Genomic DNA, 24963 nt, shown 5'->3' with positions numbered 1-24963 from the left:
GAGGGGAGGGGCCGGCCTCCCCGGGGAGCGCCGGCTGCGAACAGCTGCTCAGCGCGCAGCCGGGATCGATTTCCCTTCAAGTGGCCCATTCTCACTAACAAAGGGCTCGGTGACCCAGGTGGCTGTGCCTGCCCCCTCCCCTCCAAGCAGAGGATGTCTCTCCGCTGGAGCTGATTTTTCCGTCTTTGAGATTCATTTCTTTAAAAGACCTGGGAAAACTCGAAAGAAGGACTGAGCCGGCCCCTGGTGTGCTTGCCCGGCCTCCGCCCACGCACAGTTATGGCCTCCACTGTGTCCATCCCCCTGTCCCCGCCAGAAAAATTCACTCGATGAAGTCTTGAACCCCAGCATCCCAGAAGGTGTCTATATTTAGAGATGGGGCTTTAAAGAGGTACAGCTCCCCCTCTGGACCCCAGGTTCTGTATCACAGACTCCATCAACTGCAGATTAAAAAAAAAAAAAAATCTAGAAAGTTCCAAAAAAACCAAAACTGGAATATGCTATCAGCTGGGCCCTACACTGAGCCCACGGACGCGTAGCCACACTGTGCCGTTGGCCATTTCTTAGGTCCCCAGTCCCCTCCAGCCCTCAGTTGAGCATTGCTCAGGCCCCGTCTGGAGGGAGTTCTGTCTGTAGCCTGCCATTGTGAGTCTGTAGTGAACGTGCTCACACACGCTGCTTGTCTGGCTCCCTAGGCAATAGAGTATAATGACTATTTTCATCGCACCTCCATTGTGTTAGGTATACTATAAATTATCTAGAGATGACTTACAGGAGGAGATGTGTAGGTTTTTTTGCAAACTCTACATGATTCCCCATCCAGGACTTGAGCACCCATGGATTTTGGTATCCCAGGGGGGCCCTGGAACCAATTCCCTGTAGATACCAACAGAGGCCTGTAATCAATTTAAATGAGGTCCTTAGGGTGGCCCTGAGCCAATCCAACTGGGGTCCTCACAAGAAGAGGAGATTAGGCAGAGACACAGGCTGGACGGAGACCTGGTGAAGACACAGAGAGAGGCCTCAGGAGGAACCCCGCGGCTGACATCTTGATTTCAAACTTCTCCAGAAGCAGGAGGCATCCATGTAAAGCAGTGCAGCCTGCGGCCCCTCATCCTGCAGCCGAGCAGACTCTTGCACCTGCTGGTGGTGGTCTCCCAGGCCTCAGGGGGAGTGGTCATTTCTGAAGACCTGGACTCCTGCCAGGGTCTCCTCATCACCGTGTGGGCAGAGTCCCCTGGGAAGCAGCTCCCTCACAAGGTGCAGTGAAGAGGATCCAGAGAAGCCGCCAGGCTAAGAGGACCTGCAGGGGGCCGGGGGCCGCCGGCCTGCAGCTGGAGACTCCCCAAGCCACCAGGCCACACTGAGGGCGATGTGCTCATCTGTTAGGTCTGTCACCATGAGGCACAGCTGTCCCTCAGTACCTGTGGGAGGGATGGTCCCAGGACACCAAAGTCCACAGGCGCTCAAGTCCCTTATATAAAACCGTGTGGAGTCCGCGCAGCGCCTATGTGTCCTCCCATGGACTTAAGTCACCTTCGGTCAGCTTCTCATACCCAAGACCGTATCTCGGACCATATCTCGGACTCAGTGGTGTAAACAACTTCACTTCTCAAACTATGGAGCCTCCAAGTCTGAAGTCAGGGTGTCGGCAGGTGGCTCCTCCCCCGGCTTGCTGACTGCTGTCTTCCCTGGACCCGCCCTCGGCAAACATCGGGGTCCTGATTACCTGTTCTTATGAGGATCCTGTTCTACTGGATGAGGGCCCACCTTAAGGACCTCATTTTAACCCAGTGGCCTCTTTAAAGACCTTGCCTCCCAATGCAGTTACATTCTGGGATTGGGACTTCAACACGTGATTTTGGGAGGGACACAATTCAGCTCCCATCAGAGGGACACCCAGCCCCCAGACACGGGAGAGAAACACCGCCACTGCCTGCCACCTTCCTGGAAGGAACGGGAGGGGGGGGGCGCGCATAAGTACCCCTGGGCTCGCTCTCTTCTGCCCTCCTGCTTCCTGTGGCCAGACTTTGCTGGGAGCTGGAGGACAGGGGAGTCTGGGGGGCTTGGAGGGCTGGGTGCTGTGGTCCTAGGCAGTGTGTGGTTTGTCCCACACGCAAAATTTCACGCATTGGAAGCTTGGTTCCCAGTGTGGCTGTGGGAGAAGGAGGAACCTTAAGAGGTGGTGGCTGGGGGGCTGGGGATGTGGCTCAAGCAGTAGTGTGCTCCCCTGGCATACGTGTGGGTTCGATCCTCAGCACCACGTACAAACAAAGATGTTGTGTCCGCCGAGAACTAAAAAATAAATATTTAAAAAAAAAATAAGAGGTGGTGGCTGGTGGGAGGTCCTTGGGTCATAGCGAGGGCTGCCCTTGGGACCAAGGGAAGGGAATACTGGTCTCCGGGAGAGCAAGATATTATAGTCTGAAGATGACCCCCATGTTTCCCCACCTACTTTCTGCCTTCTTATATAATCTCTTGCTTCTGCACCGTTCCCATATTGTGATCTGCCATGAGGTCATCACCAGAGGCCACAGCAATGAGGCACTTGATTTTGGACTTCCATGTTCCAAAATTCTGAGCTAAATAAACCCTTTTTCTTGATAAAGTATCAAGCCTCAGGTACTTCATTAGAGTACCAAAAAATGGAATCTTACACAGGGGTCAGGCTTCTGGAGCCCAGAGCAGAATCAGCAGTACAGAGACTGGATCTGGGGTGGGGTGGATGGAGGACAAACAGAGAATTCCAACTCACCTCCCAGCCTCCTAGTTTCACCTTTGACTCTTCACTGGACAATTCTTAGAAGCCTCTGTGCCCCCTGCCTCCTCCTACTAGGGTGGAGCCTTGATGAGAACAGGGATCTCTCTGTCTCACCAGCAGCAGTGTTCCCAGAGCCCAGGACCGTGCCTGGTCCAGAGCAGGTGCTCAACAAACACGCATGGGAGCAGCAGATGTTCTCTGTCCGCCAGGCCTTTGCCTGTGCCATCCCCGCTGCCTGGAACCCTTTCCTCTCCACCCACAGTCTCCTGTCTGTCCATCCAGACTGTTAGCTAGCTGTTGCTTCTCCCAGAAGTTTGTCCTCACACTCTTGATATGGGCTCTCACCGGGTGCATATCCGCCCGCTGCACACCCATCACACTCTGTTCTAATTGCCTCTTCGCCGCCGTGTCTCTGCCTGGCTCATCTGTGAACTTGGGGAGCTCACGGTCCTGTCTGCCTTGCTAGGAAAACAGCCGCAGGCGTTTCTCAAGCTCTCACTTTGAACCACAGCTTTAAGCACTTGGAATATATTCGCTCACTGCATCCTCAAAACGCCAATGTCACCGTCACCTACCGCCTGTTTGAGAAATAAGGAACCCGAGGCTCAGAGACAGTAAATAACTTGCCCGATGTAACACAGCGCCAAGATGGAAACTCAGGCTATCCGGCCCGTCTTTCTGTGCTCCCAGGCAGCACACGTTTATCATTCTAATTCCACAAGCAGCCACATCACATTACAGTACACAGTGAAGCCATCTTAATGTCTGAACATCGTGAGGTCGGCACTAAGTGTGCTCTTCCAGTTGGGGCACGGGATAGTTCAATTACCAGCCAAAGGTCACACAGCAGAGCTGGGATTTGAACCCAGGAGACCCGGATGCAGAGTCGTCTGAGCCTTTGAGACTCTGGAGTATGTGTGCAGAGGTACAGCCAAGTGATAAAGGGTTTGGGTAACCAAATTAACCCGCCTCCCCAGGGCCGCACGCGGTACCTAGCAGGAAGGAGCCCATGGGAAGTTGGTGGCAGGCAGTGCTGGCACCTGTGCCCCGTTGAGTTATTAGCTGGCAGCCTGATGCCCAGCCCCCCAGCCCCCTCTCCCCCACTCAGCCTCTCCCCCGCTGTCCAGCCTCTGCGGCCTCCCCGCCTCTTCCCTCCCTGCAGTCCCTGCCTGGGATCCTCAGAGCAAACACCTCCATTTTGTGCAGGGTGTCCCTGGCTGTCGGCACAAAACGCCTCAGCCAGCCACGGAAGATAAATTTCCCCCATGACGACCTTTTCCACGCGCCGCTGGATTGATTTCAGAAATCCATCCCCAGCCCACGGGCTCAGCCCGGGCCCGCTGCAGGCGCTGATCGCTGCAAATTTATGCCCTGGCCAGAAATTGGATTCCTGTAAGTCGAGGGAAGTGTCTGAAAAAGCTCAGCCTGCCTCATTTTTACCTCTGACAAACTTGAGGCGAGAGATTAAACCCCGGCCATTGTCTTCCAGCTGCAAAGACCTGGCCGCGGGCATTTTTTTCTTCCATTTCCTGCCTTTGGGTGGGCTTCCCAGGGCTGAGCAATAAAAAGCCGTCAGACCTTGAGGGCTGTGTGGTTGAAGGGAATTCCCGTGTCTGACCGGCTCAGGGTAGAAAGGTGACCTGTTCTGTGCACCCAAAGACAGGCTTATGGGTCCCTGTGGCAGATAAGGAGCTGCTCAGAAGGATGGGAAATAAAGCCACTAATTTAAGCCGGGGACAGGGGGGACACACCTGCAATCCCAGCTACCGGGGAGGCTGAGGCAGGAGGGTCACAAGTTCCAGGCCAGCCTGAGCCATTTAGCAAGACCCTGTCTCCAGACAAAGAAGAAGGGCAGGGGGTGCAGCCTAGTGGACCCCTGGGTTCAATCCACTCCTTTATCTGCATCACCAGCCACCCCCTGCCCCAGCTCCTGAGCCCAATTCAGCCCCGGTGACTTGGTCCGGTGCTTATTAAGCGTCCTGGGGCTGTGACAGGGAGAACTCAGAGAGTCTGCAGAGGATTCCAGAACCTTCACTCCCACCCCCTGTCAGAGCCCCGAAAGCCAGGGAGGGAGAGACAGAAATCAGTGACAAGTGCAGGAGGAAGAAACCGAGTCTTTCTGGAAGTTCTCTCGGCGGCCTTGAAAAATGAGCCGTCTGATGCAAATGTGCTGCTTGTCTTTGGTTCCAAAGCCCCTAAATATTAAAGAAATGAATCCTTGATGTCTACAAAGAAAGGATCAAAAGCGAATCTTTCTGAAAGGAGAAGAGCTTTTATGTCCCTGTGAACTTTTCTAGATCTCGCCTCTGGCAGGGATGCCCACGGAACATGGGGTGCAGCAGGATGCAGAGCTAAATGACGGCGATTCACGGATTCATTCATTGGGGAAATCTCTCTGCATTCTGGGCACTGGGCTTCCGGCTGGGGGAATGGCTGGGGGACATGGGGACCTAGTTTTTGCCCCCCTTTTCTTTTCTATGAATGGAACTGAGGACCTCATGCATGCTAAGTGCCCGCTCTACCACTGAGTCACACCCCCAGTCCAGTTCCTGACCTTAAAAGCTATTGGGGAGCCGGGCGCCACGGTGGTGCCTGCCTGTAATGGCAGCTACTCTGGAGGCTGAGGCAGGAAGAATGAATGTTGAAGGCCAGTCTCAAGATAAATAAAAAGGGCTGGGGGTGTAGCTCCGAGGTAAGGCATCCCTGAGTTCAATCCTTGGTACCACTTTTAAGAAGCCAATAGAGATTGGGGCTGGGGTGTGGCTCAGTGGTAGCACTTGTCTAGACCTCGTGAGGCCCTGGGCTTAATCAGCACTGAACGAAACAAAACAAAACGTGTAGAGCATTCTACAAAATTCCTGACCAGTAGTCCTCAAAGCTGTCAAGGTCATGAAAAATAAGACGGAGAAACTGTCACCGACCGCAGGAGACTAAGGCGATACCATAACTCAAAACAGCATGGTATCCTGGATTGGATTCCAGACCAGAAAAAGGAGATGAGTGGGAAAATTCAAATGGAGTCTGCATTTAGTTAGTAGTAATGCTGCCGTCTCGGTTGTGAGGGATGTGCTGAGGTTATGTAAGATTGCCACCACAAGGGGTGGGCACGCGGGCGCTCCTGGCACCTTGTGTAATTTTCTTGTACATCTAAAGTTATTTGAAATAAAAAGTTTATTAGCCAAAAAAGAAAGAAAGGAAAAATCAGCAGAGGATCTGCAACAATTCAGGAACTGTGCCGGTTCAAAAGCTCCAAAGACCAGGTGCATCCTGTGTGCCGGGGACTGTCCCCGCTGATGTATACTAATTCATGTCACCCTTACAGCACTCTGGGAGGCCCAACCTCCCAGGATCTGGACTTTGAGATGAGGCTGTGGTTTAGACACTGTTCTAGAGTGTCTGCCCGGGGTTCCTGTGCTGTATGCTTGGACCCCAGTGTTGAGGAGGTGGAGCCTTTAAGAGGAGGAGCTTGGCAGGAGGTAATTAGATTCTGGGGGCATCACCTCCAGAAGAGACTGAGGCAGACCCCAGTTGGTTCCTGAGAGATTGAGTTGTCTAAGAATAGCAAGCCCGGCCCCTGAGTCCCTTTTGCCTCCCGCCTCACGGGGGGATCTCACAGTTCACATGCACACCCACCATGGGGATGCCATCTGCCAGGAGCCCCCCCCCCTTGGCCATGCTTAGAACTGTGAGACAGGATGGGTGCAGTGGCACCTGCCTATAATCCCAGCAGAGGCTGGAGCAGGAGGATCGTGAGTTCAAAGCCAGCCTCAGCAACAGAGAGGCGCTAAGCAACTCAGTGAGACCCTGTCTCTAAATAAAATGCAGAATCGGGCTGGGGAGGTGGCTCTGTGGCCGAGTGCCCTGAGTTCAGTCCCCAGTACTCACCATCTCCCCAGACAAAAAAGAACTGCAGAGAAATACCTCTCTTTTCTTTACGGAGAAACTAGCCTGAGGCGTTTTTTATGGCAGCAGAAAATGGACTGATACGGATAAGGAATCAGAAGCTAAGGAAGCCACAGAGAGGGGCTGGGAAGGTCGCTCAGCAGTAGAGCAGGTGCTTGGCATGCGTAAGGTCCTGTGTTCAGTCCTCACCCCTCCTAAAAAGTCACAGGGAGGTTAAACCTGTTGTTCAGGGTCGCACGGAAAGGAGCAGATCAAAATTTGGACCCAAGCAGCCTGTTCTGTTGGACTCTTTAACAGCCGCCTATAAATCCACAGATATTTATTGAGCAACTACTCTTCCCCTTCAGGTGCTACAGAAACTGAACTCTTACAGGCCTCTCAAGGGTTTTAATTCAGGAAATTAGTTATATAGACGGTGGAGGAAATAAGAAACTAAACCAAGGATGGAAAAGAAAATCAGAATGGCAGTAACAAAGGAGAACGTCTGTACCCCTAGGAAGAAAGAAGAGGTCAAATACACAGAGCCCAACATTGGGACTACGGTGACACTGGAAGCCCCAGCAGAGAGGCAGCCACAGTCAGAGCGCAGGAGGCACAGGAAGCAGAAAATACACCGGCTTCTCCTTTGTCCCACCCTCCTGCCCTCCACGAGCGCCTCCCATTGGCTGATCCTTCCTGGAAGGCAGAGAGCACGGGAGTGTGGGTAATGTAGTTTCCAGCCTTGTAGGACAGGGGTGGGAAAAGGAAAGAGCAGGTGGTAGATGGGCAGCCCTCCTCCTATGTCCTGTGCTGGACACTTTTTTTCTATAGCAGCAGTTAGAGCAAGAGAAAATTACTCTGTCAAGCAGCTTGCACTTACTTGAGTGTGTGCGTGCATGTGTGTGCATGTGCGTGCATGTGTGTGCATGTGGGTGGCTAGAAGGGAAACAGTTTTTTATTTCCATTTTACAAATGACAGAAGTAAAGTGATCCTCTTGGGAACCTACAAAGAGGAAGGAGCAGATCCAGGACTTGAACATTCATCACGGCTCAATCTTGTGGAGTTCTTATGAGGATTCGTGAGAAATTGGCTGCAAAGCATTTAGAACAGGACATAGCTCAGGGAAGGTGTGCAATAAATGGTAGCTGTTATTTATTGTTGTCGTTGCCACCACTGTTGTGATGCTAAAGGAGATTTTCACATCGCATAGTCACAGTACTCTGTGTATGTTGGGGGCAGCAGCATTTTAGGGGAGAGCTGTTTTAGACCCTTGCCTATTGCTGTAACAAAATACCTGAGGCTGGATAATGTATGAAGAAGAGAGGTTCATTGAGCTCACAGCTCTAGAGGCTAGAAGTGCAAGATGGAGTCAGTGTGTTGGCTTGGCCTCTGGTGAGAGCCTCGTGTTGAGGCATCACAGAGTGGAAGAGGATCACTGTGGTGAGACAGGAAGTCCCAGCCACTCAGGGGTTAGGCTGCTCTTTTTATAACAACCCATTCTCATGGGAACTAACTCAGTCCAGGAGACATGATGGCCTCAATGACCCGGTACCTCCCCCAGGCCCCACATTTAAAGGTTCCACCACCTCCCACCAGCACCAGACCAGGGACCAAGCTTCCACCCCCACAGGCGACACTTTCCCATCATACCCAGGCTGCTGCAGGGCCCAGCCCAAGTCTAGGAGCTCCTGCCTGCTGAGGCCTGAGCAGGTTCCTCCATGATGGGGGAGAGGCAGGTGTCCTGGACAGTACAGCACGGACAGGACATGCTGTCTGGGGACAGGAGAGGGGAGGCCATGGGGCAGGACTAGCATCTGAGCTTTGTACTGGCAGCGCTGAGGGCCGCAGAGGGGTCTGAGATGGGGGAGACACATCAAAAGGCAGTTCTGGGGCTGGGGCGGGGGCTCAGTGGTGGGGCGCTTGCCTAGCATGCATGACCCAAAAGATGGAGTCATTCTCATTTCCCCTCTGTTCCTTCCACCTCCCACCCTCCTTCCGCAAACCTCTGGCCTCTGCCTTCATATCCACCACGCGTCTGTCTCAATACGTTCACTCATACAAGTCCTCGTCATTGTTCAACCCTTTGACGAGGGGAGAGCGGAGGACAGCACGTTCAGAAGACCTGGGGTGATGAAGAGCTTGGGGGAGCCGGGCACTGCAATCCCAGCTGCCCAGGAGGCTGAAGCAGGAGGATTGCAACTTTGAGGCCGCTTGGGCATTTCATGAGACCCTGTCTCAAAATAAAATCAAAAGGACTGGGGATGCCGCTCAGTGGTAGAGCGCCCTTGGTTCAGTCCCTAATATCAGGGAAAAGCAAAGTGTGAGGGTTTGCTGAAGAACTGAAAGGAGGCGCGTGAGACCTGGGGGCCCTGGTGAGTGTCTGTTTCCTCCCAGAAAGGTCTCCCCAAAAGAGGGGCACTTGACTGCTGGGGTGCAGGTGGATTGTGCACTTCCTCAAAGCAAGCTTGTTTGATGACTGATGGTGTCAGGATTTGCAGTCCTAATGCAGATCTCTTAAGCTGTCTTATAGACCGGGCCACACGCACACCGGTGGCTTGTCTTTGTCAATTCTTTCTCTCTCCACCCTGCCCGCTCTCTGCGGTGCTGGGGGTGGAACCCAGGGTCTTGCACGTACTGGACAAGTGCTCTACCACTGGGCCACACCAGCCCCAGCCCTGCCTTCATAAACTCTCGAACAGGGCGACCGTCTGTGTGCCGAGGACTCCAGAGAGTCAGGCAAACGCAGAGTTGTGTCTCTTTCCATTTTCCCCCAGAAAACCTATTTCATTTATTTTATTTTTCATTTATATGATGCCACAGCCTTGAAGCACAAAGGAGCAGCCTCAACTGGGGCTGGTGGCCGGGGAGCATGTTAGAGTCTTCTACTTGCGTGGCTTGGAGGGTGTATTTTTTTTAAAAATATATTTTTAGTTGCTGATGGACCTTTTTTTTTAAATTTTTTTTATTTTTTAGTTCTCGGCGGACACAACATCGTTGTTTGTATGTGGTGCTGAGGATCGAACCCGGGCCGCACGCGCCAGACGAGCGCACTACCACTTGAGCCACATCCCCAGCCCGCTGATGGACCTTTATTTTATTTATTTGTGTGTGGTGCTGAGACTCGAACCCAGTGCCTCACCCAGGCTAGGTGAGCGCTCTGCCCCTGAGCCCCAGCCCAGCCCGTGTCCAGGTTCTCTAGGGGACAGAACCAACACGGTGCACAGATAGTGATGAAAGAGGCTTCACTAGATCCGCTCACCCGAGCAGAGGCTGGCTGGTCCCTCGGTGGCCGCCACAGGCTGGAGGGTCAGAGGAACCCGCTGCTCTGTCCAAGGAGCTCAGAACAAGGGGGGCCATTGATGCAGCCCTGTCCAGAGCTGAAGGCCTGGGAGGCCCCCGGAGAGGCACAGGTGTGAGCCCACATTCCCAGAGGCGGAGTCGGGTGTTCACTGACTGTAACAGGCCAGAAAGGAGATGGCCCAGTTCCAGGGGAGCACAGCCAGCTCCTTCCTCCTCTTTCCCCCTGGGCCAGCTGCGTGGACGGCGCCACCCACATTCAGGGCGGGTCACTCAGTTCACTGACCCGAATGCCAGTGGCCTCTGACACCTCCTTCCCAGACACGTCCAGAGTGGGCTTTCAGTATTTTCCCAGGCAGCTCTCGATCCAGCCAAGGTGACAATCAAGATGAGCCATCGCGGTCTGGGGCTGTGGCTCCGTGGTGGAGGCTTGCCCAGCACGTGGGAGGCCCTGGGTTCCATCCTCAGCACCACCGAAAAAGAATTCAGCAAAATAAAGGCATCTGTCTGTCCCCAACTAAAAAAAAAAAAAAACAATTATAAAAAAGATTGGCCTTCGCAGAGGGTTAGCGGTTGTCTTGGGCTGCTGCCCTGGAGGCCTCTCAAGGTGGGTTAATTAGGATAAGTGAATGAAGGGACAAATGGCTGGGCGAGTGTGCGTGGGTGTGCAAATAGATGAATGCATGAACCAATGAACTCGTGCACGCACAGGTCCCGGGTTCTCGCAGGCAAAGCCCCGGCAGCTCGGGCCCAGGGAGGCCGTGACTCGGGCCGCCAGCCTGGCGCAGGGAGCTGATATCTTCTTTAAGGCCTGTCAAGCTTATCACTCAGGGGGATTTGCCCAACACCTTGAGGCCCGACAAGGGCAGCCTGCTATTATCTCAAGCCCTCCGAAGGGACGTGGCCCCGTCACGGCTCAGTCGCAGCAGACAGGCATGTCCCTGATCATTCATCACGGCCCTCTGCCATCCTGGCAGGCAGGGAGCAGCCAGGGCTGCTGCTGAGCTTGCCTGGCGCCTGTCTGCCGCCTCATCTCAGATGGTTCTTCCCTGCGAGGGACGCAGGCCAGTTGGTGGCAGAAGGAGAAATTCATGGTGGATCTGAGAAGATATTTGCTCCCTGTCCTCCCGGGTCGCCCGATGTCTACTCATTCAACAAACATCCGCGGTGCTGGCTTTGGGGACTGAGTGATTCATGATTTGCAAAGCAGACAAAACTCCCCACCCTCATGCCATCTCCTGTCCAGGGACAGAGGCATGCCGGGGTCACACTAATGAGGCCTTAGTGGCCATTGTGACTGGGCTTACAGGAGAACTGGAGGGAGGTGCAGCAAGTGAGGGGACTGACTGTGAAGTCAGACCTGGGCCTGAATCCTGGCCCAAGACTGATGAACTTGACCTCTCTCTACCCTGGTTTCTTCACCCTGAAAGGGGGAAAATGACAGCAACTGCTTCACGATGTCCTTGTGAGGATTAAATCAGTCCATTCACACAAGGTGCTGGAGGAAACGTCTGGTTCACAGGGAGAGCTACGGCTTAGACACTGTTGGTGCGCCCAAAGGTTCCTGTGTGGGGGCTGGGCCTTCAGTGTGGGAGGTGTTTGGAGAGCGTGCACCTTTAAGAGGCGGGGTCTAGTGGGAGGAGCTTAGGTCCGTCTGGGGTCCTGTGGGACCCCAGGCTCTCTCCCTCCTCCTGCACCTGCTGGCAGCGCTGTGATGGATACCATCTGCCTCCAGGCCCTCACCAGAGCAGGGCTGATGCGGTCACCGTGCCCTTGACCCTTCAGAACTGGAAGCTAAATAAACATCTCTCTTCCACAGTCGTCTGCCTCAGGTATTTTGTTAAGTGAACGAATACAGTCAGAAACAGGGGCATTAGGAAGTGGGCACGGGCTGCCTTGAGAGATGGTAACCCATGGCGGGAAGAGCGGAGAACTTGGCTTGATGCTTCAGCCCCAGGGGTGGAGAGGGTTATTTTGGCCAGGAGACGGGGCACAAGTGTCGGGGCACAAGTGTCGGTGGAAGAGGGTCAGACTGTGCAGAGGTCCATTCCAGGCGGGAACCGCAACTAGGAAGAGGGGTCCGGGCGGGGCGAGCCGTCAAGATGCCTGTCCAGATGGGCCCGCCCCCTCCCCGCCCCCTCCCCGCCCCTGCCAGGTTACAGCACTTGTTCTGGGTCGGGACATGGGCTGGACCACCCGGGTTCGGGATGGAGCTGCGTCTCCTCTCTCCCGCCCCCTTGATTCCATAAGGTTCCTGAAATCAGCCTTTGGAGAGTTCCAAGGATGGCAATAAAAACAATGGCAGTGGCCGAGCAGCGGGGCACACGCCTGTCATCCCAGCGGCTCTGGAGGCTGAGGCAGGAGGATCGTGAGTTCAAAGCCAGCTCCAGCAAAGGCCAGGAGCTAAGCAACTCAGTGAGACCCTGTCTCTAAATAAAAAAAATTTTAAAAAGGGCCGGGGCTGTGGCTCAGTGGTTAAGCGCTCCTGAGTTCCATCCCTGGTATCTAAACAAATAAATAGCAGAGGGTCTAGGAGTGGAGCTCAGTGATAGAGCACTTGCCTACCAGGCACCAGGCCCCGGGCTTGATCCCCAGCACTGCAAAAAGTAATGATAATACTAGTCACAAGCACTTATGTAGCACTTCCTATATGATGATGTTTGTTCTAATTGTTTGTGTATTATTAACTCATGGCATCCTCCAGCAGCCTTGCGAGGTAGGGATAACTAACACGTCCATTTCACAGATGAGGGAACTGAGGCACAGAGAGGTTCCACGACTTATCCACACCACACAGCCCAGGAATGGTCAAGCCACGACCCCGGGACCCTGCCTATCTTCCATCATTCAAGTGGGAGTAATAAACGTCCAGGGGAAACAATGGTTTCTATCGTAAGGATGTTGTCTGGAAAGATTACGGGTGACATCACACAGAATCCTTTTTGGGAGGACCGTGGGAGAAATCCCTGCCTGTTCTCAGTACCAAAAATAGTTGAGCCTTCTCCTGAGCATCTGGTGTACTTTTGTTTCAGGACACTGGGAACCGCAGAAATGACCAGCGTTCTCTTTTCGAGTTGGCTGCTAAGGAGCTTGGAGCCAAATTTATGGCCCGACCATATGCTGATGGGTTGGGTTCTTCAGGGATGAGTTTTTTCTTAGCCTCATTTCTGGCTCTGTCTTATGTCCCTACTTTTGTTTTCCTCCCCTTACTCCCCTGGAAAAAAAAAAAAAAAAAAAAAAAAACAGGCTTTAAAAGAATCCTAACAAGAACCAAGGGTACCCACCCTGCAGGCCCTGGGCTCCACCCCCTTCCAAGATACATGTTCACTTTGAAGATTTGGGGAAGGAGATAGAGATGATGATAAAAATTCCTGTGACTCCCAATTTTTAAGGACTGCATAATATTCCACCCTGTGGGTGCATCTTAAATTTTTAAATCCTTCCTCCTGTTGTCAGTAATTGGAGGAAACAATTCTAGTCCTCCAGATCCAAAGAAGCACTTTAGTTAGCATCCTCAGAGCGGTCCAGTACCCCTGTGATTTCCATGGGCTGGATTCCTTGCCTTGGATTGGCTGAGTAAAAAGCAAGTACAGAAATCTCAAAGCCTGAGCTGTGGGTTGGCGGAACGGCCCTCTCCAGGAGTGCCTAATCCCTGCTCTCTGGCATTTAATTGGAGCCATCATGTGGTATTTTACATATCCTTGTAACCCACTTAGATGCTTTTCTGGAACAAGGCAGGATACAAATAAATATATAAGCCCCAAGTCACATCTGCTTCCTGATTAAATTATCCAGTCTCAAGCACCATGATATCTTCATTTTATTAAAGCCTTGCTCTCTTCCTGTTGGCTAATCCCTAGCAGCCAATGCTCAGTGAGGGTCTTGTCCCCAGGATGCTGGAGTAATCCCTTCACCCTGGCAAACACTTGATTTTTTTTTTTTTTTTAGTGCTGGGAATTGAACCTGGGGCCTCATGCAGGAGGGGCGGGCACACTCCCGCTGAGCCACACCCCAGCCCACCACCGGGGAAGGTTTGGAGCTCAGATACAGACAGCAGAGCTGCAGAGATGATGATCCCCGGCCCAGCTAGCCTTGAGGAAAACTTCCCTGTGTGTCTCCTGCTCCGTTCACCCTGGACCAGGGACGGAGCCTGGTGCTTAATTGGGGCAGCAGCCTCAGTGAAGTATTGGAACAATCCCAGCCAGAAGAGACGAATTGAGGAATTGCTACTTGAGTGCATAGCTTACCCTCTCAGAGCCCATTAGCAGGAATATTAGGCTGGAGGCAGAGCTCGGCAAGAGAGCAGCTGGCTTCTCCCGAGCATTTGCCAACCTGAGGTGAGGCCGGCCGCCCCACTGGAGATTTCTGTACCCAGAGAACCCACGGATTGTCACACCCGCCATCATGAGCATCTCCCTCAGGATAGACCACTTTATCCCTCCAGCTATGACCTCTAAGAGTTCATGACTTTGGTTCTAAGCTAGACCCCCGTCTAGGAGAAATGGCATTTGGACTTTCAAACACTGAGCCCTCCAGGACATCCCCATGGCTCCTAGGGACATGAACTCGACTGCATATTTGAACTTAAACCTGCCAGGCAAAACTCGGGATCTTAGCATGCTGAGACTTGGCAGCCAAACCCCAGGCATTTAATTATACTGCTGCAGAACACACTCCTGCGAAGTGCGTCCAACGCAGACAATTATTTTAGGAAAGCCACGGAGGCCTTCTCTTCGTGCCACTTAAATCTCACTTCTCTTTTACAATTCAATATTTCATATGTTGAGAGAAAATGCCTTGTTTGCTTCAAAGGACATGTTAGGAAATGTAGGAAGGAGATGTTAATTATGTTGAGCTGGGCTGCTTTGTTTCTGCACAATTGAGAATCTTTGGGGGGGGGGGTTCTGACTTAATTGCTTGGGGATTGGAGCCAGGGGAGGATGTGCAGGGAGGCTTGGGCTCCTGTTCATTGTTTTGCTTTGCGTTGTCTTTAAAGAATTGGATTTGTCTTGAAAAGAGATGAAACTAATGCTGCATTCTTCTAGAACAAAGGGAAAGCCTTGCTGGGGTCATCCTTCTTGTCTTGGGCTTCGGAGGGGGGGACTGGGTACAGACGAAGTCAGCCCTCTCTATCCCTGGGTTCTCCCTCCGCCAATTCAATCATCCGCAGATTGAAAATATTGGAGAGCAACTGCTCTGCACCGGACATGCACGGACTTTTCCTTCTTCTTGTCCCCTAAACAGTACCGGCTAACAACTATTTCAAAGCATTTATGTTGTATTAGGTATTATAAGTCATCTAGAGAGGATTGAGAGTTTACAGGAGGATGTGCAGAGCTTCTGTGTAAATACTGTGACCTTTAAAATGAGGGACTTGAGAATCCTCAGCTCTTGGTATCTGCGGGGGTCCTGGAACCATCCCTCGCAGATCCCCAGGGATGACTGTGTTTGCCTAGGCGGGAGATCCCGGGAGGAACCAGTGGGGACGCAGGGAAGGGAGGGAGGAGATGAGGGAGATGCACGCAGAGCCAGTTAATGAGCAGGTCGCACCCCGGGCCCCTGGAGCACAGTGCCTGTGGCTCTCCCGGGAGACTTCATAGGACCTCGAAGTTCTCCCAAGGAAGAGGCACGAGGATTGAATTATCACTAGCACCTTTGAGTCATTGTTGACAATGCTGGGGGGAGGCCCTGCCTGCCTGTCCAGTGCGAAGGCCGAATGCACCCTGACCACCAAAGGAGGCCCATGGGGCGGTGGGGAAAGCTGGGCACTTCCACACTGAGCCAGTGGAGATTTCACCCAGCTCAGACCTGGCGCAAGGAAGGCTGCGAAGAAGAGTTACCCCAGTGGAGGGCATGTGGTTACCTAAAGAAGGGGTTCCCAGCCGGGAATGTTGGCACACATCTGTAATCCCAGAGGCTCGGGAGGCTGAGGCAGGAGGATCACGAATTCAAAGCCAGCAAAAGCAAGGCACTAAGCAACTCAGTGAGACCCTGTCTCTAAATCAAATACAAAATAGGGCTGGGGATGGGGCTCAGTGGTCGAGTGCCCCTGAGTTCAATCCCTAGTACCCCAGCAAAAAAGAAGGGGTCTCCCTAATTTCAGCAGAGCATATGTAAGACACAAATAATGACTCATTACGATCGTTTTGGATGGTGTTTATGAATGGTTTGTTTTCCTTATAAATTAGTGGAGGAGTCAAGCTCATCTGTACAATTATATCATTAGCTCACATTCCAATAAGCTTTTTTAAAAAAAGGCTTTATTGAGCGGGGGAGGACAAGGTGGGGCATCGCGGAGTCTCAGCGATTCTTCCTGACTCCCAGGCGGCTTATCTCAGCTGCAGCTCGTGGGACGGCCTCAGCTGGGGGATCAGGAACTCGGTGGAAGTGATCCATTTTTGCGGTGCTTTGTTTCTCTGTAGAACATTCGCGGTTTTATCAGAATTCTCATAAGAATGCATTCCAGAGAGGACCGGAATTCTCTATTTGCCATCTCTATGGCCACTACTCATCATGGCTTGCCTGGATACATGCCGTCACCTCAGCTGAGCCTCCCTCCTTTGTACCCCCGACCCCAGCAACAGCTGGAGGTCACTGTGAGCACCCAAGTCAGGGTGCACCCCTCCTTGACTCGGAACCCTCCATGGCTCCCGCATCATCCAGAGAAGCCAAAATCCTCGCCATAGGCTGCCGCGCTGTCCCCACCCTCCTCTCCTGGACGACCCCCGAGGACCCCCTGGCTCACTCAGGGTCCTGCCTCAGGTCCCGCCTCAGGCCTTCCTCCTTACCCTCCCCCCTGCCTGGAACACCCCTCCCTACACAGCCCTGTGCGCCTCCCTCCCCTCCTTCAGGTCTTAACTCCAAGGACACCCAAGGTCGCAACCTGGGGCCTCCCCCTGCGTCTCCCGTCCATCATCCTTGGGTCCCTCCTCTCTCTGATACTCATCATTTAAAAATAGTTGATGTTTACTTATTTATGTCCATCCCCCCCTCTAATAAAAGCACCCAGCTCAGCTCCTGTGTGTGTGCACGAGCGCGCGTGTTTCCGTCACTGCTGCGTGTGTCTTCGGCATCTGAGGGAGAGATGTCACAGTAGGAACACGCTGACGATTTGTTGAACAAATGAGATCACCGTACCCTATTAAAAAGAAAGGGACCTGCTTGGGACCAAATCCACTATGTCTGAGGATGTTGCGGGGACCCGACTGGGGGTCTCAGCTCCATCCAGGGAGCTCAGCTGACCCTTGGTGTCTGCTGCACCTTGTGGGTCCACCGAATTGACCAAACACAGATTGAAAATATTTTTTAAAAAATTATTTAAAATTTAAAAAAATTTAAAAAATTTAAAAATTGGCTCAGTGGTAGAGCACTTGCCCAGCGTGCATGAGGCCCTGGGTTCAAGCCCCAGCACCACATAAAAAACCCATATAAACAAAATAAAGGTACTGTGTCCGTCTACAACTAAAAATATTTTTAAATCTATTATTTATGTCCTGAGCATGCACAGACATTTTTCTTGCCATTGTTCCCTAGACAATACCATGTAACATCTATGTACCTAGCCTTTGCGTTATACTCGGTGTTATAAGGCATCTGGAGATGACTGGAAGCCCACAGGCGGAGGTTCTAGGTTCTATTCTCTACTCCACCAGTTTCTGCAGGCACGTCTGCAGGGCATCCCGGAACAAGTCTTCACAGAGACCAAGAGGAGACTGTACTCACTGCCTTTTAACAGTGTTCCTTAGGCCCCTTCAGATGTTATTCAGGATTTGGGGGTGTCCAAAATGTCCCTTTCTCTCTCCCCTTCTTCTAGCTTCCTCAATCCTGAAATTCATTTCAAATGTCGGTTCCTGGGGACGCTTCCTCTAAGACCCCAACCCTACTCCTTGCTACTCATTTCTTCAAAACATTCTCTTCAAAGCATCACACGGGGTTCTAGAAGCATCATGAGGATTCCACGTCTGGTGTCTGTCCTCGCCGCTGCCTCTGTGGGCAACGATGGGTGCTCCCTCCTCCCCTCTCCTCCTTGCTCTTTTCCCAGACCCTGCGCCTGGCACAGAAGAAGTCTTTCTAGATATTTCCTAGTAAGTTTGGAAATTTTGGCTTGAGTTCCCTGATGGACCTTAGCACGGCCAAGGCTCTGATAAACCTTACAATAAAAACTTACTTCGCCCGGCAATGCATGAAATTAACCTCAGAGCGCCCTTTCCCCGTGCACCTGGTAAGATTGCCAGTGTTCCAAGGAGCCTGGTTTGGAAAACAGTCATCATTGATCTCCAACATAAAACGGATCCTTCATTTAAGAGACAGCTGAAGGTGATGTCTTTTATCCAAGAACCTGAAATGTCTCTGTGAGCATTCTATCTCCTTTTGGCTATTATTCTGCCTGGATTTCCCCAGGTGCAGTGGGGTGGGACAGCAAGATTCATGTGTCTGGAGCCCACGCGTCACCAAGGGCTGGGGGAGCAGAGACGGAGGCCCACACTTGGGGGTTATTACTAGCAGATCTATGTTCTAATGGAGGTTATGGAGGTGGCGTGTGTGTGAGGGAATGCATTCCTGGCTGGGGGAAGAGCTCAAATTCCACAATTCCCTGCTTTGTTCCTTAACCCTGCCCTACGTGGGTCTTGTCATCTATCAGTGGGGCTCCTTGAGGAATGACTGCGGTCACTCTACAGCCCACACTCAATACACGGCCCAGCCCCTTCCAGGCATCCAGCAAAGGGCACCTGTCATTTCCAGGGGTCCCCCTTTCTCTCCCAGCAAGATCCAGGCGGGGTCCCCCATTGGGCTCCGGCTCTGACCTCAACCTCTGATAGACTCTCTTCCAGAGTCCAGAAGAGGGCTGGCAACTGTACACCTCGGCCCAGGCCCCTGACGGCAAATGCATCTGCACAGCGGTGATCCCGGCTCAGAGCACCTGCTCCCGCGATGGTCGCAGCCGGGAGCTGCGGCAGCTGATGGAGAAGGTAGGAAACTCCAGGGGCCACTGGGGAAGACGGTGGTGCTGGGGACCGCATCCAGGACCTCACACACGCCAGGCACATGCTTTACCACCAAGCCCCATCCCTCGTCCCGATGGATATTTTAATTCAACGTCTGCTACCGCTTCCTGGGGAGAGAAGCCAAGAGCCTGTAGTCAGGGAGAGGAAAATCCCAGGGGCAGGATCTGAGTCTTGTCCGTGCCCACTGCGCCCGCCCCGTACAGCCTTTAGTGCACCTGCTGATGGCCTTCTGGGCCTCTCGGGGACCTCCCCCCACTCCTAGAAGGAATCTCCTGTAAAGATTTCTTCTCCCTCTGATCGCGGTTGATGTTAAGAGGTCCCATCAATCCATCCCCGAGGTATTTCAGGGCCCTTTGGAGACTGATGGCCATTACCCACCTGAACTGCCCATTGGTCACTTGATGCCAGTGGTGGAAGGGACCAGGGCTCTCCCAATGCTCCTTCGGTAGAGGAAGCTGAGGCTTGGCAGAGAGCACTGTCGGCACCAGGGTGTCCTCCACCTGTTGCTCTTCCTACCCCGACACGGCTCTGCCTTCCCCACCTGTTTGAGACGTCCACGTGGTGCCCTCTGATTGTTGATAATGGCTGAATGTCTGTGGCCCCCAGGGGGCTGGTGGGCTGCTGAGTTTCTGAGAACTTCCAGGGGCCCTGTGAGCGGTCACACAGGACAGTCTGCATTCCACCAAGGCACCAGTGGTGTCTGAGTTCACCTTAGCCAGTGGGGTTCAGTTTGGCCGTGGGGTTCAGTTTAAGAAGGTGGAATTTACTTTAGGCAGGTGGGGCTCACCTTAAGCAGGTGGGGTTCACTTCAGCCAGGTGGAGGGGGGAGCTGGAGGACCCTCAGGCCAGGTCAGGAGAGGCCAAGGCAAGGGAATTTAAATTTAATCATCCAGCCAAAAGTTTTCATTTAGCATCTACTTTGGGGCCAGAACTGGGCACTGGGGATTTAGTTAGCGGAGGACAAGCTAGACACTGACTCTACCTCTGAGGATCCCATCTGAGGAGGCAGATGTATAAGAATGTTCCAGATAGCTGGGAAGAAAATCCCTGGGCAAGGGGAGTGTGAGCAAGCCAAGAAGGTCAGGGAGACCGCAGGGAAGTGATGCTGAAGTTCACACCTGAGGGATGAACAGGAGCCAGTCTTGGGAAGATGAGGGGAACAGTGGTGGGATCAGCATGTGCAAAGGCCCTGAGGTGGGGAGGAACTTAGAGCCTCTGACAGCGGGAGGTTAGAATGGAATCATCCAGGAGAGGAAGCAGGTAAGGGAGCAGGACCAGCCTTGGCAGGATCTGTAGGGGAGGAAGTTCACCTGACTTCTTTTTGGAAAGCTCTCTCTGGCCGCTGTGGGGTGAACTTATGACAGGGGGTAAGGGTGGAAGCAGGAGAACAGGGAGCAGGTGGGAGGTGGTGGGAGCCAGGGGATGAGGGGGGGCAAGGAGTGGACATGCTATCGGGAGGTTGCTAGGAAGATGGGGGGAGAAGGTTGGTTGGGTGTTTGTGTGGCCTCTGGCCCTGCCAGGTCTTTTCTGTGACGTCTCTGGGTTACCGGGTGGGAGGGATTTTGGCCTCCAGAATTGTCCCCACTCCTAGGTCCAGAATGTGTCGCAGTCCATGGAGGTCCTTGAGTTACGGACGTTCCGCGACCTGCAGTACGTCCGCAGCATGGAGACCCTCATGCGCAGCCTGGACGCGAGGCTCCGGGCAGCCGATGGGTCCGTCTCGGCCAAGAGCTTCCAGGTGGGTCCTTCGGGGCTCAGGCCAGATATGGAGGGAGTGACTGCGATTGGTCTCAGTGGACCCAAGGACAAGGTCGTGTCTGGGAAGAAACAGGGGCTGGCTGGGCTCTGGGGTCCAGTACGGGTCAAACGTCAAGGGCCAGGGTTCACCAAAGACAACGGGTCTGTGGTGAGGACTGGCGACCCTTCTACCTTGGCGGCAGGAGCTGAAGGACAGGATGACAGAGCTACTGCCCCTGAGCTCGGTCCTGGAGCAGTACAAAGCGGACACGCGGACCATCGTGCGCCTGCGCGAGGAGGTGCGCAATCTCTCGGGCAGCCTGGCGGCCATCCAGGAGGAGATGGGCGCCTACGGGTACGAGGACCTTCAGCAGCGCGTGATGGCTCTGGAGGCCCGGCTCCATGCCTGCGCCCAGAAACTGGGTACGCCTTGACCATTGACCTTGACCCCTGACCTCCATGCCCCCCACCCCAATGCCACCTGTGCTCCGCATCTGGGCGCTTTTCAACCTCTGACTTCTAAACCTCGACATCTGATTTCTCTATCCAAGGCCAAACCTGGGCCCAGAAACTGGAAATGATCTTGAATGACCTTGACCCTTGACTTCCCACCCGGCACCCCCAACCGTGCTCTACACTGGGACCAGATTTCTGCCCCTTCTCGCATCCCTGGTCCTTGCCCTTCCCAGTCTGAGCCTTGCCCTCCTCCCTTGGGCTCTTCCCATCCCTACCTCATTCCCTCTGTTCCTGTCCCCAGGCTGCGGGAAGTTGACTGGTGTCAGTAACCCCATCACTGTCCGGGCTATGGGGTCCCGCTTTGGCTCGTGGATGACTGACACGATGGCTCCCAGTGCCGATAGCCGGGTGAGTGACAGTGCCCAACCCAGGGACCAGCTTCTGGGAGGGACATGGTCCGTGACTGCCCACAGGTACCCAGGGACTCCACACCAATGACTCTTGTAACCAAAGTGTCCTAAGGGATCCTCAGCAGCTTTAGACCTTCCCTTGACTGTCTAGTGACAAGCAAGTGACCAAGGACCCTCTAGCCCTGTAAATCTAAGATGATGTCAATGTTACTAGGTGATGTAATGTTATGGAGCCACTATTGTATATGTGTCATTGACCAAAATGTCATATGTAGCATAAGACTGTATGGCTACAGTGACCCATGCCTTTCCTGCTCAGTGACATTTGGACTTCCAGTGGCCTCCTTGATCATGACTGCCCATCACTTAGACCCACAAGAACCAGGAACAAACTGCCCAGGGACTATCCTGCACAGTGACCTTCCTAGTGACTGATATAGGTCATTGAACGGCCACTGAGTATCATAGACTACAGGTAGAAATAAGCCTGTGATCACTGGACCCCAGGGATCATGATGGTTCAACCAACTGGTTGGCTTGGAAATCAGGCTTGGATCACGTAATCTTAGGCAGCATTTTTAATGTCTGACTCTGATTTCCTTATCTTCAAAATTATCATGATAATTTCAGAATTAAAGTTCTTAAGATTCTTAGCTCAATACTAAGGGCACTCACAAGTACTAATTAGTATGACAACAAGGACAATGAAGACAATGTTGGCGATGAGGAAGTCATGCCTAGTTATCTTATTACGGGGGTTACCTATGGGCAATGAATTCAGGGGACCACTAGCCACCAGTGTCCAGTGATCAGTGAAGTCCCCAGGGAGTGCAATTTCCCCTATTCCTTTGGGATCAAGCACCACCCACCTAGTGTCTGTTACTCTTAGTCACTGGGTCGTGAGTGGTCAGTAGAAAGCCCATGACCGAGTAATGACCATGTAGGTGGCATTGGTCTTTGATGACCTTCGTTGAGTCCTGAATGGTTGCTGGGACCCTTGGGTCATGGACGCTGGTCCCTCCAGTGACCAGAGGCTACTCTCATAGGTCTGGTACATGGACGGCTATTACAAGGGCCGGCGGGTGCTGGAGTTCCGCACTCTGGGCGATTTCATCAAAGGCCAGAACTTTATCCAGCACCTGCTGCCCCAGCCATGGGCGGGCACGGGCCACGTGGTGTACAATGGCTCCCTGTTCTATAACAAGTACCAGAGCAACGTGGTGGTCAAGTACCACTTCCGCTCGCGCTCCGTGCTGGTGCAGAGGAGTCTCCCTGGGGCTGGCTACAACAACACCTTCCCCTACTCCTGGGGTGGCTTCTCCGACATGGACTTCATGGTGGACGAGAGCGGGCTCTGGGCCGTGTATACCACCAACCAGAACGCGGGCAACATTGTGGTCAGCCGGCTGGACCCGCACACCCTGGAGGTCATGCGGTCCTGGGACACTGGCTACCCCAAGCGCAGTGCTGGGGAGGCCTTCATGATCTGTGGCGTGCTCTATGTGACCAACTCCCACCTGGCCGGGGCCAAGGTCTACTTCGCCTACTTCACCAACACGTCCAGTTATGAGTACACGGACGTCCCCTTCCACAACCAGTACTCCCACATCTCCATGCTGGATTACAACCCCCGGGAGCGGGCCCTGTACACCTGGAACAATGGCCACCAGGTGCTCTACAATGTCACTCTCTTCCATGTCATCAGCACCGCTGGGGATCCCTAGGTGCCTCCGCGGCTCAGGCTGCCCCACGTGGGCTGCTGGGGCCCTTCCCACTCTGCCTGTGTCCCTTCAAGTTTCTGTCTCTGTGGTGCCCTCTCCCCACCTTTCTGCACACCCAGCTTTCATTCTCTGCCCTGAATTCCTATCAATGCCTCTTCTCCATTTTCTCTTCTCCTTTATTGATCTCTGCTTTTGATACTCCACTTCTTGGTCTTTCTGCCTTTTATTGATGTCCCTCCGTCTCTTTCTTTTCATTGATCTGACCCTCCAGTTCTCTTTCTGTCTCTCTTTCTCCCCCTCCCCTCCTGCTCTTTGCCCCTCTCCTGCTCTTCATCCTCACTCCCAACCCCCAGCCCCCGGAGTTGAGTGCATGGATCTTTTTTTTTTAATTTACACTTTTTTCTTTCTGGGTTGCTGGAATAAACGGGACCTTTGACATTTGACGCTTCGGTTGCTCTGTGTGTCCATTGGTGGCCAAGTTGGAGGTGAAGCCTGAGCGTGGAGCCCCATCCCCACTGAGCCCCTGTCCCATTCAACCAGGGGCAAGCAAGACCAGCCTGGAGCCCCCCTTCGCCAGGGTGAGCCCTTTGGGGAGACGAATGAGGAGATCTGATCCAAGGTGTTTCAATCAAAAGCAATTCGTTTAAAAGCAATTTGATCAAAACATCTGAGAATCTTCTAACAAGGATAGAAATTGGCCTCAAACAAATATTCCCTGTCGCTGGCTTTTCACTCATTGATCCATCCAGTGCTTCGCTGAGCTGTCTGGCAATGTTTTAATGGGTTTTAAACAGTTTGGCTACTTTTAAGAATCTGGGTATCAGAGGTTAGGGCCCTGCCAAATTTATCCCCTTTCTTCTCTTTCAGCTTTGTAACTTGAAAAATCGTTTCTAAACAAGTCACCCCACCCCAGGTGGGCTGCTCTGGTGGTCTGGCCATCAGTGGAACCCGGCACACTCCATGCCTGGAGCCTGTGTGCAGGAAGGGGCTGGGCCAGGGTGCTTCCTAACATGGGGACCAAACTCGTGGAGGAGACGGCCAGGCAGGCAGGAGGAATCAGAGGAGGGAGGAAAGAGGTGCAGGGTCAGGAAGAGGCTGGCAAAGTAAGAGGCCAGATGCTCTGGAGCCTTAGAAACGTAGCTAAAGGTAGGGCTGAGGGGCTGGAGGTGTCACAGAAGGGGGAGAACAAAACCAAGTGCTTTCAATACCTCGTCTGGTGAGCTATGTGAGGCAGGCTGAAGGGATGAAGCTGGGGACCAGGGAGGTGTCAAAAGTTGAGGGGCAAGCCGATGGGACTGCAAGAGGGGTGGGAGAGTCATCCCTAGGGCAGTTTTTTTCTGGAATAGAGGTGAGAGGATGGTTCAGGGCTGCCCCCGCCTTCCACGTTAGCCCTTCAGGTGGTGCCATGCGAACCCAGAGCAGAAAAATCTTGCAAAGGACCCCACTCGCCCAGAACCCACTCCTCTGTGGCCACAGGAAGGTGGTGGCGCTCTTCCCAAAGGCTTATGTCCCCATCTCTAATTAATGGCCTTCCTGATTAAATCATCTCCGCTTTGCGCTGGCATCTCCGGGAACTTGGACACTGGGGCCATATTGGGAATGAACCCCATGAATAATAAATGGGGCTGCCTAATGCACTCATTTAAAACCAATTTTTAAAGAAATTCTCCAGAACAATTAATTTCCATTTAAA

General features: G+C 53.1%; 1 protein-coding gene across 4 annotated transcripts in view; it reads left to right on the top strand.

Annotated features, from left to right (window-relative positions):
- Window positions 1–23713, top strand: part of Olfm2 (olfactomedin 2) — a 60930-nt gene extending 37217 nt beyond the window's left edge. For 2 of the 4 annotated variants that reach the window (XM_078035599.1, XM_078035596.1), the window contains exons 2-6: window positions 18773–18910; window positions 20538–20684; window positions 20887–21106; window positions 21441–21547; window positions 22596–23713. In XM_078035599.1, the coding sequence (XP_077891725.1) occupies window positions 18773–18910; window positions 20538–20684; window positions 20887–21106; window positions 21441–21547; window positions 22596–23273 (1290 nt within the window). In that variant the 3' untranslated portion in view covers window positions 23274–23713. Of the gene's footprint in view, window positions 1–18760; window positions 18911–20537; window positions 20685–20886; window positions 21107–21440; window positions 21548–22595 lie in introns of all 4 variants that reach the window. The other 2 variants (XM_013363273.4, XM_078035600.1) reach the window with 1 other exon arrangement.
- Window positions 23714–24963: the final 1250 nt, after the last annotated feature.

The sequence above is a fragment of the Ictidomys tridecemlineatus genome, chromosome 2 (genome assembly GCF_052094955.1).
Source record: "Ictidomys tridecemlineatus isolate mIctTri1 chromosome 2, mIctTri1.hap1, whole genome shotgun sequence".
NCBI lineage: Eukaryota > Metazoa > Chordata > Mammalia > Rodentia > Sciuridae > Ictidomys > Ictidomys tridecemlineatus.
The sequence above is the reverse complement of the archived record's forward strand: the minus strand, read 5'-3'. Positions and strand labels throughout refer to the sequence as shown.